The sequence below is a fragment of the Mesoplodon bidens genome, assembly GCF_964165515.1.
Source record: "Mesoplodon bidens genome assembly, chromosome: 4".
Classification (NCBI taxonomy): domain Eukaryota; kingdom Metazoa; phylum Chordata; class Mammalia; order Artiodactyla; family Ziphiidae; genus Mesoplodon; species Mesoplodon bidens.
In genome coordinates this window covers 132,875,548-132,887,699 of record NC_138160.1, presented here as the reverse complement: position 1 = coordinate 132,887,699, position 12,152 = coordinate 132,875,548, and the positions used below count along the sequence as shown (strand labels likewise).

At 46.5% G+C, this 12,152-nt stretch overlaps 1 protein-coding gene across 2 annotated transcripts in view; it reads right to left on the bottom strand.

The window, feature by feature from the left end:
• Nucleotides 1-12,152, bottom strand: part of GALNT10 (polypeptide N-acetylgalactosaminyltransferase 10) — a 214,490-nt gene that overhangs the window by 38,769 nt on the left and 163,569 nt on the right. For both annotated transcript variants that reach the window (XM_081233306.1, XM_081233307.1), the window contains one exon: nucleotides 3,576-3,761. In XM_081233306.1, coding sequence (XP_081089432.1) covers nucleotides 3,576-3,761 — 186 coding nt within the window. The remainder of the gene's footprint in view (nucleotides 1-3,575; nucleotides 3,762-12,152) is intronic.

The following is a 12,152-nucleotide window of genomic DNA, read 5'->3' as shown; positions in this document are numbered from 1 at the left end:
GCAAACGGTGGTCTTGACCTAGATGGCTCTATGTCCCTTTCAAGCCAGGGAGAGGCTGATTATATAAAATTCACTCTCTGCCCTTCAGTGCGCTTCCTACCAAGAAGCCCTGACTACAGCCAGCAGGTGCCACTGACTGGGGCAGATGATCTGCCATGAGGGGCAAGTGGGCTGTGCTTGGGTGCCTGGCTGCTTGGGCCAGGAGTCAAGTCCAAGTCTTGGAATGGGGAGCCTGGTAGGGCCAGGGTAGGTGGGTAGCTGCCTAGGGCCCAGGCTTCATCAAGCTATAGCAGATTTTTCTTCCAGGAGAGAAAGCAAAGAAAAGTTTTGCCTTTTTCTAAACTGCAAGACACGATCCATAGGTGGGTCATGAAACTGTGTGTGTGTGTGTGTGTGTTTGTAGTGAAGCAAAAAAGAATGTCAGGGTGCATTCTAGGTGATGAGGGAAAGTAGTTTTGGGAAGTATTTCAGTCATACTGCATCAGTGTGTACATTTGTGTACTGAATTGACATGTCTAATGTATTTCTGTGGCACATGGTCAAAAAACTGAGAAATGGTGCTTTTGATGCTGTGTCCCCAAGTGTAGATCTGGGGTCACCAGTGCCAGAAGCACCGAGGGTGTGTTTAAAAAAACCCCCTAGGGCTGGCCTGCCCCAGGCCCACTGAATCAGGATCTCTTAGGGTGGAGCCTGGATCGGCCTTGTGGACATGCTCCCTAGGGATTAAAGAAGCAGAAGAATCTTCCCAGGGAAAGATCTAGAAAAGGGCCTCCCTTCCTGATAATTCATGGCCACGTGAGGGATCTCCCTTCCACAGAGGCTGTGTGCTGAGGACACCGTGCTCTGCCGGATGCTGGCTGATTGGGGGAGGTGTAAGGTCAAGGCGGTGGCATCAGAGGTAGCATTCCACGGTGCTGTACTCACTTGAGGACACAATGCCCAGGTGCAAACCCTGGTTTTGTCATCTATGAACAGTATAACCTTGGAAAAGGTTATCTGATGCGTCTGAACCTCTGTTTCCTGGCCAACAAAATGGAGGAAGACAGCACCTATTTCCTGGGATCTCTGTGAGGGCCAAGTGGGATGATGGGGCCAAGATGCTTAGCTTAGCCTCGAGCACTTGACCAGCCCTCTGCTGGCAACCTTTGTGCCCGGGATCGCTGAAAGCAGCTCAGAAGCAGGAGCTGGAACGGTGAGCATCCCCCTCATTCTCTCTGCCCTTCAATTTTCTCATTTGCAACATGTGGATAATAAGGCCTGCCCTGTCCGCTTTACCAGTCACATTCAAATGTGGGCTGTGATCAAAAAAAGATAAGGGACTAGCAGAGGCATGATGATAACGACGACGATGATGATAATGATGATGACAGTGATGATGGTGGTGATAGAGATGAAGAAAATGATGAACAACAGTGGCTTTCCTTTCAGGGGAGCTGAATCCCTTTCAGGCTCAGAAATGCCTACTCTCCAAAGAAGGCAGAGTGAACTGTGCATGTTCATGGTTTCAGAGACAAAAGCCGTGATGGGCTTGGTCAGCTGCTCATATTAGCAGGGACAGACTTTTACATCTACACCAGTGGTTCACATTTCTACTGGAAAAAGGGAAAAAGAAGAGGAAGAATATTTCTTCCATGTATGGCTGCAGATTATGAAAATTACCCTCATATATTTCCATAGAAACAGAGTTAAGGCTGTTAACACAAGGGTTAAGGCTTGTTAACCGCAAGCTCAGCTTCGTGTTCTACCACTTCAGTCTCTTTATGAGTCACTGAATGACCCCCCCCAAACGCGATGTTCCTTCAGGACTATAAATTAGATGATTTATTATTTTTTTTTAATTAAAAACAAATATTTTATTTACTTATTTGGCTGCATTGGGTCTTAGTTGCGGCATGCAGGATATTTCCTCATGGCGTGCAGGATCTTTTGTCATGGCATGCGGGCTTCTCTAGTTGCAGTACATGGGCTCAGTAGTTGTGGCATGTGGGCTCTCTAGTTGCGACATGTGGGCTTAGTTGCCCCATGGCAGGAGGGATCCTAGTTCCTGAACCAGAGATCAAACCCTCATCCCCTGCGTTAGAAGGCAGATTCTTAACCACTGGACCACCAGGGAAGACCCAATTAGGTGATTTACAGTGAAGCCTTTTCTCTTTTTTGTTCTCTTTCTGTCATGAGAGGCAGATGCAGATCTCTTCGTTTAATTAGGTAAACAGTTTACCAGAAGATCTGGGTTATATCCTTTTCCTAACCCAGTGGGATCGTGGACCCTTGGGGTCAGAAGCATATCATCTGATATTAATTAGAGTTTCATGCTGATCTGTGTTAGGAAACAAACTTGCTAGGTTATCCCATTAAACCGTGTGGGTTTTGCTCTCTGTCCTCACTTCTGAATGGGGGCCTAACCAGTGCTCCCCGAAGTATAGTCCCTGGACCAGCAGCACTGGCACCACCCGGAGGCTGTTAGGAATGCAGCTTCTAAGGCCCCACCCCAGACCTCCTGAACCAACCGCTCTGGAGCAGGGCTCAGCACTCTGTGTGTTAACAAGTCTTCTAGGTGATTCTGATACATACTCAAGTTTGCCCTAAACTCGAGTCCTCTTTGCTCCCTATGCTTTCTGTTACGGAGAGCATACCCATCCAATTTTGAGGCGTTCACTTTTCTCTCTGGATTGACAGATCTTCCCCACCCTGCCTCCATCTCTGTCCCTCATCTGACTCCCAGCCCCAGTAGGACATTTCCTCTTCAGCATCCACATGTCAGCAGCAGCTCAATGCCTTCCTCAAAGCTCAGAGCCTAGGGATTCAGACCTGGTTCTTCAACCAGCCATGAGGCACCTCACTGCCCAGCAGCCAGGCCTCGTGTCTCCCTTCTGTCCACAAGCCTATGTGGACGACTCCTGGATCACACTGCCCTCTGTCTGGAGCCCTTACCTGACAGCTGTCAGAAACTCTCCAAAGAGGAAATGAATTTAGGGAGGCAGTGTGGAATCCTGAAAGAAGATACACTTTGGAACCAGAAAGATGGTGACTTTGACACTTATTGCCCAAGGGAACAAGTGAGTCACTCAAAATCTGTGAACTTTAGTCTCTTCTATTATAAAAAGGGGACACTTTCGACCTGGCATGGTTTTGTGAGGGCTGAAGATAAAGCTTACAGCCTTCCCTGCTCACAGCAGCAGTGCAGTGAATGATAACTGTTCTAAGTTGGTATGATGGTGTTCCCTACAATTTGGCTCTTAGCAGTAGGCAGCCTTGGCTTGCTTTCCAATAACACCTGAAGTAACCTGGGAGAAGCAATCATGTCACTAGACACTAATGTGTTTTATGACTTTGGGCAAGTCACTTCCCCTCTCCGAGTCTCAGCTTCCTCCTCTGTAAAATGAAGGGACAGAACTTTTAAGGCTGCTCTGAGCACCCCTGAGGGCCTGATACCCTCGTGGTGCCTGGCATTGTGCTGGGTGCATCTCAAGCAGGCAAGGGAAGCCTTGTAGTATAGATGACTCCCTGCAGAAAGCAGGACCGGAGGCCAGTGGCTCACTCCAGGCCGCCTACCTCACCTTGCAAGCCTCCCTTACCGAGCAAGGGGGGGAGCCAGTTGACATTGGCTTCACAGTGTGAGTCCAAGAATGTGATGACATCCCCAGTTGCTGCTGAGGCCCCCAGCATCCGGGTCCTTATCAGCCCTTCCCGTTTCTTGGTTCGGAGAATCCTCACACTGGGGAAAAGTGCCATGTAGTCTTCAAGTGGCTTCTTCAGGTGCTCTGTGAGGGAGAGAGAAGAGGACAGATGGACAGATGGGTGAGTAATCATTCTTGTGACCCCTTCCTTACATGTGCACTGCACTTTACAGTTTAGATAGAGCTTTCCAGTGCACTGTCTCATTGGACCTTTCAGATAGGGTCAAGAAGGGCAGGAATAACTGCATGTGTGTTGCAAAGGGGTAAACTGAAGTTTAAAGAGGTCCAGTGTTAATGCCAGACCTGGAACACAGAGAGACCTGTACGAGGGCATTAGCAGCTGTGGTTTATGTCTGGCTGGGACCCATTCCCTCATTTTCTAGCAACAGTACTCTGATTTTCTGTGGGAAACTGCCCCTCCCCTTCTCAGTCCTTCAGACTTGGGTGGGCTTGACTGCATCTCCAAGGGGGAGGAGCATGTGGCTTGGGCCTGACCAATCAGGGCATTCCATTTCCTTGGCCACAGTGATTGGTTCAGGGATGGACATGTGGTCTGAATTGGTCCAAACAATGAATCCTGAGAATTCGTTTTCAGAACTATTCAAAAACGAGGCCCCCAGGAATAAAGACACAGACCTACTTGAGAATGGACTTGAAGATATGGGGAGAGGGAAGGGTAAGCTGTGACAAAGCAAAAGAGAGGCATGGACATATATACACTACCAAACATAAGGTAGATAGATAGTGGGAAGCAGCCGCAGAGCACAGGGAGATCAGCTCGGTGCTTTGTGACCGCCTGGAGGGGTGGGATGGGGAGGGTGGGAGGGAGGGAGACGTAGGAGGGAAGGGATGTGGGAACAGATGTATATGTATGACTGATTCACTTTGTTATAAAGCAGAAACTAATAAATTAAAAAAAAAAAGAGGCCCTTTTTTCTTACTAGAGTTGCTAGGTTGTTTGGCCCTAAATCTGGAGTTGCTTGTGACATCTTTAGCAAAATGAGGTTTTGAGAGGTGGTGGGAAGATCTGCTGAGACTGAAGTCAACATGTAAAAAGAGAGTGAAAAGATGGAGAGAGATATTATCCTGATAACATTTTGATTCTCCAGATTCCCCTGTGCCTGAAGCAGAGAGACTCCCAGATGTTCTTATTACACATAACAGCCAATTCCTCTTTTTGCTTATTCTAATGTAGGCTGGCTTCTGGCCCACGCCTGGAAAAGCTGTTATAAATAAATCTCAAAGACAGTCTCTTTCTACTAAAAGTGCCAGCCTTAACGTTAGTGTCTCTTGATTTTAATCAGGGTTACGGCCCTTTATGAAAACTCTAGTATGGCTACAAAAAAACCCTATAGTTTATATCCTACTTAATAGTGAAATATTGAATGCTTTTCTCCTAAGAGCAGGAGAAAGGCTGTCCACTTTCTCTACACTTTAGTACTGTTCTAGAATTCCTAGCCAGTGCAACTGTAAGACAAGGAAATAAAAGGCATAAACATTGGAAAGAAAAAGGTAGCAGTATTTTTAATTGTAGATGACATGATTGTTTACACAGAAAATCTTAAGAAATCTACAAAGAAACTAGAATAGGAAAACTCTGCAAGATTTCAGGATACAGATCAGCATTTAAAAATCAACTGTTTTTCTATAGACTAGCAAATAAGAAAGCTATTTGAAAATGCAATTAAAATAGTAAAAATACCATTTACAATTTAACAAAGTGAGTACAAAATGTATACTGAAGGGGCGTCCCTGGTGGCGCAGTGGTTGAGAGTCCGCCTGCCGATGCAGGGGACACGGGTTCGTGCCCCGGTCCGGGAAGATCCCACATGCCGCGGAGTGGCTGGGCCCGTGAGCCATGGCCGCTGAGCCTGCATGTCCGGAGCCTGTTCTCCGCAACGGGAGAGGCCACAACAGTGAGAGGCCCGCATACCACACACACACACAAAAAAATGTATACTGAAAACTACGAAACACTGTTGAAAGAAATGAACAACCAAAATAAACGGTAAGATAGTCCACGTTCGTGGATCAGATGACTTAATGTTGTTAAGACGGCAATACCTCCTATGTTGATATACAGATTCAATGTGATAAAAAAATCACAGATGGGGCTTCCCTGGTGGCGCAGTGGTTTAGAGTCTGCCTGCCGATGCAGGGGACACAGGTTTGTGCCCTAGTCCGGGAAGATGCCACGTGCCGCGGAGTGGCTGGGCCCGTGAGCCGTGGCCACTGAGCCTGCGCGTCCAGAGCCTGTGCTCCACAACGGGAGAGGCCACAACAGTGAGAGGCCCATGTACCGCAAAAAAAAAAAAAAAAAAAATCACAGATGGCTTCTTTGCAGAAATTGACAATTGACAAGCTGATCCTCAACTTTATGGAAATGCAAGGGATCAAGGAATCCAGGACAGCTAAAAAATGTTTTTTTGTTTTTGCTTCTCTCTGAAATATTTGGGTTCTTTTTTTAACTTAATTAATTTACTTATGGCTACATTGGGTCTTCGTTGCTGCGCATGGGCTTTCTCTAGTTGCAGCGAGCGGGGGCCACTCTTCATGTGATGTGTGGGCTTCTCGCTGCGGTGGCTTCTCTTGTTGCAGAGCACAGGCTCTAGGCGCACAGGCTTCAGTAGTTGTGGCACGTGGGCTTAGTTGCTCAGAGGCATGTGGGATCTTCCCGGACTGGGGATCGAACCCATGTCCCTGCACTGGCAGGCAGATTCTTAACCACTGCGCCACCAGGGAAGTCCCTAAAAAATGTTTTGATTACTTATACATGAACGTTCATAGCAACAATATTCACAATAGCCAAGTGGTGAAAATAACCCAAATTTCCATCACCTCATAAATAGATAAACAAAGATGGAATATATCCATACAATGGGATATTACTCAGCCAAAAATGAAATGAAGTACTGATACATGCCACAGTGAGGATGAACCTAGAAATCATCATATTAAGTAAAGGAGGCCAGACACAAAAGGTCACATATTATATCATTCCACGTGTATGAAATTCTAGAATAAAATCCAGAGACAAAGCAGATCAGTGATTACCATGAACTGGGGTGGAGGGGAATAGGGAGTGACTACTTAATAAGTATGGGGTTTCCTTTTGGGGTGGTAAAAATATTTTGAAACTAGATAGAGGTGAAGGTTGCACAACGTTATTAATGTACTAAATGCCAATGAATCGTATACTTTAACATAGTATCGTATATTTTAACATGGTTAACTTTATGTTATGTGAATTTTACCTCCATTTAAAAAAATGGGTAAAGGACATGAATAGGCACTTCTTGAAAGAAGATATATGAATGGCCAATAAACACATGAAAAGATGCTCAACATCATTAGTCACCAGGGAAATATAAATCAAAATCATAACGAGATACTACTTCACATTCACTAGGATGGGTATAATGAAAAAGTAAGATAATAAGTGCTGATAAGGATGTGGAGAAATAAGAATTCTCATACACCGTTGGTGGGAATGTAAAATGCTGCAGCCACTTTGGAAAACAGTCTGGCAGCTCCATAAATAGTTGAACACAGTTACCATACAATCCAGCAATTCTACTCCTAGGTGTATATCCAAGAGAAATGAAAATATATGTCCACATGAAAACATGTACACTCATGTTCATAGCAGCAATTTTCATAATATCCCCAAATTGAAAATCAAATCATCCAAATACACATCAACAGATGAATGGATAAATAAAATGTAGTATATCCATACAGTGGAAATACTATTCAGCAATGAAAAAGAATGAGCTTTTGCAATAATATGAACGAGGCTGCTGGGTTAAAGAAGTCAGACAATTCTGCTCTGAATTCACTCCATCAGGAGTTAGAGCTGGAAGGGCCCTCCTAATTCAGGGGCTGTGGCTGAATCACCTGGTGAGCTGGCTGCAAATACAGCTGCTTGGGCATCCTCTCAGGTGACTGTGATTTGGTAAACTGAAGGCAGCATCAGCATCTTTGGTTTTACTTGACCCACAGGTAATTCTGATGTACAGCTAGGCCTGGAAAGCACTGGAGTAGTTCAGTCTCTTCATTTTATAGACAGAACGCTGAAGTCCAGAGAAGGGAAGGTGCAACAGTTAACAGTAGAGCCAGGGCCCCTTGACTGCTTGATCCAGAACCCACTGAACCTTTTATTTTTCTAACCTGTATAGAAATGAATCATTTTCACTGGTAAGGCAGATTATGACTTGCAAAGGAGCTTCACATATTTTATCTCCCTTGATTCATAAAATCATACTCTGCATTACAGTTCTCCCCATTTGACAGATGAGAAAACTGATGCTCAAAGAAGCTAAGAAACTTGCCCACGGTCATACAGCCAGTAAGTTGCTGGGTTCTCTGTAGAAACATGAGGATTTCCCCTCTCTAGCTGTGTTTTCCCTATCTCTCATAATCATATACTACTGGCACGATTTTTGCCACTCCTGCCTACCTCACTACAATTTACTTAAGATTTTCTTTTTTAAATCAACTCACTTAAAAAAATATATTTATTTATTTATTTTGGCTGCACTGGGTCTTAGTTGTGGCATGAGGGATCTTTAGTTGTAGCATGTGGACTCTTAGTTGCAGCATGCATGTAGGATCTAGTTCCCCAACCTGGGATTGAACCGGGCCCCCTGCATTAGAGTGCGGAGTCTTACCCACTGGACCACCAGGCAAGTCCCAGCTCACTTTTTTTCAATTAAAAATTTAATTTATTTTAAAAGGAAGCGTTAAAAACTATAAATGGAAAATCGGTACCATTTGTGATAAAGAGCTAATAAATTTAAAAACCCAAACAAATAAGAGTAAAGCGACGTTACTAGATTTTAGCCAGATCTTCCTGCCTCCCTCTTTGTCAAGAAGGGAGATATGGGCAGCCAGCGGAGACCTTCCATCTGAGGTAATCAGAGGAAATGAAAGAGAGCTGAAAAGAGGAAGCATTCTCTCCCCATGAGCCAATGTTACTTAATGCAAAGTCTCTGGGCCACCTGAGATCATCTTAGGTACCACTTAATTACTTTTGTGCTGGCGCACTTGGGGAAACACTGCTCCAGACACTTAAGTCTCCAGAAACTTAAAGAGTGGAGATGAGGTGTGTTTTGTGTTGTGTTGTCTGGTACCTTGCAAGTCGGAGCAATTAAAAGATATACAGAGGAAAGATTAACTCCATATACAACCTGAGGCTGGAAGGCTGAAAAATATTCCAGGTCGCCTCTTGCTTGCTTGCAAAGATTAATATGGCTTCTCCGGCCCTTTCCCACTTCTCTTTGGAACAGTGGCTCTGTAGAGAGCAGAAATCAATTTGCCCTAATTGAAGGACTAAATCTTTCCAAAAGAGACTTTCTTGGGCAGTGAGACAAGATAGCAAGAGGCATGATCACGCTACAGATAGGCTGCTGTTCAGGCAGGAACACTATCTTTAAAGAAAAGAAAAAAAAATCCACAGTCATTGTCTTGTGACCAGCGCTTCTTCTTGGCTGGGTTCAACAGGTAGGTCATTAACACGAGGATGAGATAATCTCCTATACCACACACCACTACTCCCAACAGAGGGAGATATATCCCCCTGTCCGGCTCTAAGCATTGAGGGCCCTGCTCGGGCAGAGCCCCATCGCTAAATCACCCCAAACGCAGATGGCCGCAGTCATTACAGATGGACCAATTAAGGCCTTTTGACAGCTTGTGGCAAAGTCGGCGCAATTATTTAGGGGCAATTATGCTCCTCCTGTCCTTATTAGAAAGAACATTTACACAAAATCAAGACTGTTGCCTTATTTTGCCACGCTGTCTTCTTGGATGAGGACAGTCTGTAAAGTCATAGAATTTTAGAGCTGGAAGGGGCTTTAGATGATGATGACGGTTCTGATGATGACAATTACAGGGAACAATTCCTGAGGCCCTGCTCACACAAGTTGCTCTCTACTGTATATACATAATCTCTGTTGCCTACACCACCACTACAAATGGGGTACTATGGCACCCTTTTATACAAAAAGACACCATGAGGCTCAGAGCGGGTGGTGCCACCCGCCCAAGGAGCACAGTTTATAAATGATGGAGCCAAGGTCTAAAACCCATCCCTGTCTGACTGTAAGAGAGCACCAAACCCCATCTCTGCCTCACTTCCATCAGACCCTCCATTCTACCCAGAGGGGGACGGCTAGGACCAGAAGTTAAAGGTCTTGCCCAGAATCATACAGTGAGTCTGTGGCATGGCGTTTTCCACACCGGGACTTCCCCCCACCTTCATAAGCCCTAAGGCAGGGATAGCAAACAGGCTTCATGGAAGTGCCTGTGCTCACAGATGTGTAATGGATAGCTAAAGCAATGTTAAGAAAGACTCTGAGGCTATACCTTGGCTCAGCGTGCAAATGCCAGGGCTGAGAGATGTCTGCCCTGATTTAGCAGGAAGGCAGCTGTCCTAATGCCGCAGACGCATTATTCCCATTGCAGGGGTTGCTCTGATGGCACAGCAGTACAGAATTGCTCTCGCCCTTATTATCCCTAATCTCACGAGGAGCCAGAGCCATCCAATGGGGGCAGTGAGGCTGATCCTGAAGGTGAGTCCCCCTCAGGGTAAGGCTCTACGCAGGTGTTCAAAGAGCACTTACCAGAGTGCTCACAGGTGGATTCTGGGTGCCCTGCCCACAGCCCTTCAGCATTTTCTTCTCTGCCTGCCTGCCTCCAACCCGCCAGCACCTGCCACTGCCTGGGGCTTGGCATCCACGTGGTAGACCTCGACTGAGGGCCGTCGCGTGTGTGCACAACCACCCCGGCTCCCTCGCCCCTCAGGCGGGTTAACCCCGAGCACGTGCTCTGTGCTGGCTCCCAGTGGGGTCACCGTGGCTGCCTGCCGTGGTGCCCGGCATAGGCACCCTTCCTGGCTGTCTCCCCTTCCTCTTCTCACTTCCCCACTCTCTTGCTTCTGTTTCCTGCAATCTCCTCTCAGACTAACTCCTTGCACTCAAATCCTGTCTCAGGATCTGCTTCAGGAAACCCAAACCAAGACAGTGTCCAAGTGGCAGTCATGGGTTAGAGGATCTGCAAGGCTGAGGGTGTGATCCCTTGAAGGTGATGACGTTGGATCAGCAACACGATGATGTTTGGAACCGTTATTTCTGTAAATAATGGTCACCATGTGTTTAGTACACTCCCTCCCAGGCATGAACCCAAGCACCCGACATGCATTTACGCATCGCATCTTCACAAACACTCCACGAGGCAGGTTGGTATCCCTGTTTTACTAATGAGGAAACTGGGGCACTGAGAGGATTAATAACTTTGCCCAGGTCTACACAGTAAGTGGCAGGTCTTGGATTTAAACTCAGGCAATCTGGCTCCAGAGTCTGTAGGTTTCTTTGTTAAACTTTTTTTTTTTAATTAAGAATCATTTCAAACATATTTTTTAAAACGTAGAATAGAATAACGAAGCCCCAAGGATCCATCACTCAGCTTTGGGAACTGTCACTGCTGGCCTCTCCCGTTTCATCCCCGCCCCTGCCCACTGGATGATAGGGGCGCTGAAGGAGTTTGTGCCTGTAACCATCGTGCCATTAGAGGGGAGAAGCCTGGGGGGTTAATGTGGAAGGATATTACAGCTTCCTCTGGACTAGCGGTCCCTCTCCTAGGAACACGCCCAGTGAGTTATCCCAATGTTGGGCACCCAGTATCTTCTCAGCAAATTCTTGCTGATTATCTCATTGGACTCCCCGCAGTCACCGATTCTGGGCAGGTATCGTCAGTTCTGGTGTTATTGGAGAGGAAACTGAGGCTCAGCAAAGGGAAGGCCTTGCCCTAAGTCTCTCAGCTACTGAGGTATGAGTGAGGACCAGAACCCAAGGCCTGTGCTTCCTTGGTCCTCCTTGTATATCCCACCTGAAAATGCACATACTTCCCCGGGAATTGCAGCCTCCCTGGTTCCTATGTTTAGTGGAGCCTTTCCCTCCTGTCTGCTCGGAAGGGCACTTAGGACTCTGAGGATGGTTCTCCGTGGTGGGCTGCACACGAGGAGTTGCACTCAGAGGAGTTGCTGAGAGTTGAACTGTGTCCTCCCCAAAAGGCATGCTGAAGTCCTAGTACCTAGGAACGTGGTCTTACGTGGAAATAGCATCTTTACAGCTGTAATCGAGTTGAGATGAGGTCATACTGATTTAGGGTGGGCCCTAATCCAATGGCTGGTATCCTTTATAAGAAGAAGAAATTTGGATGCACCAGGAGAAGCCACTGACCACAGAGGCAGAGACTGGAGTGATGCTTCTACACGCCAAGAAACACCAAGCATTGCTAGGGAGAGGCGAGGAGGGATCCTTTCCTAGAACCTGCAGAGACAGCATGGCCCTGCCGACACCCTGATCTCAGATTTCTAGGCTCCAGGACTGTGAGGGATTAAACTTCTGTTGTTTTAATCCACTGGTTTGTGGTGCCTTGTTGCGGCAGCCTGAGGACACTGAGACAGAAGAGAGG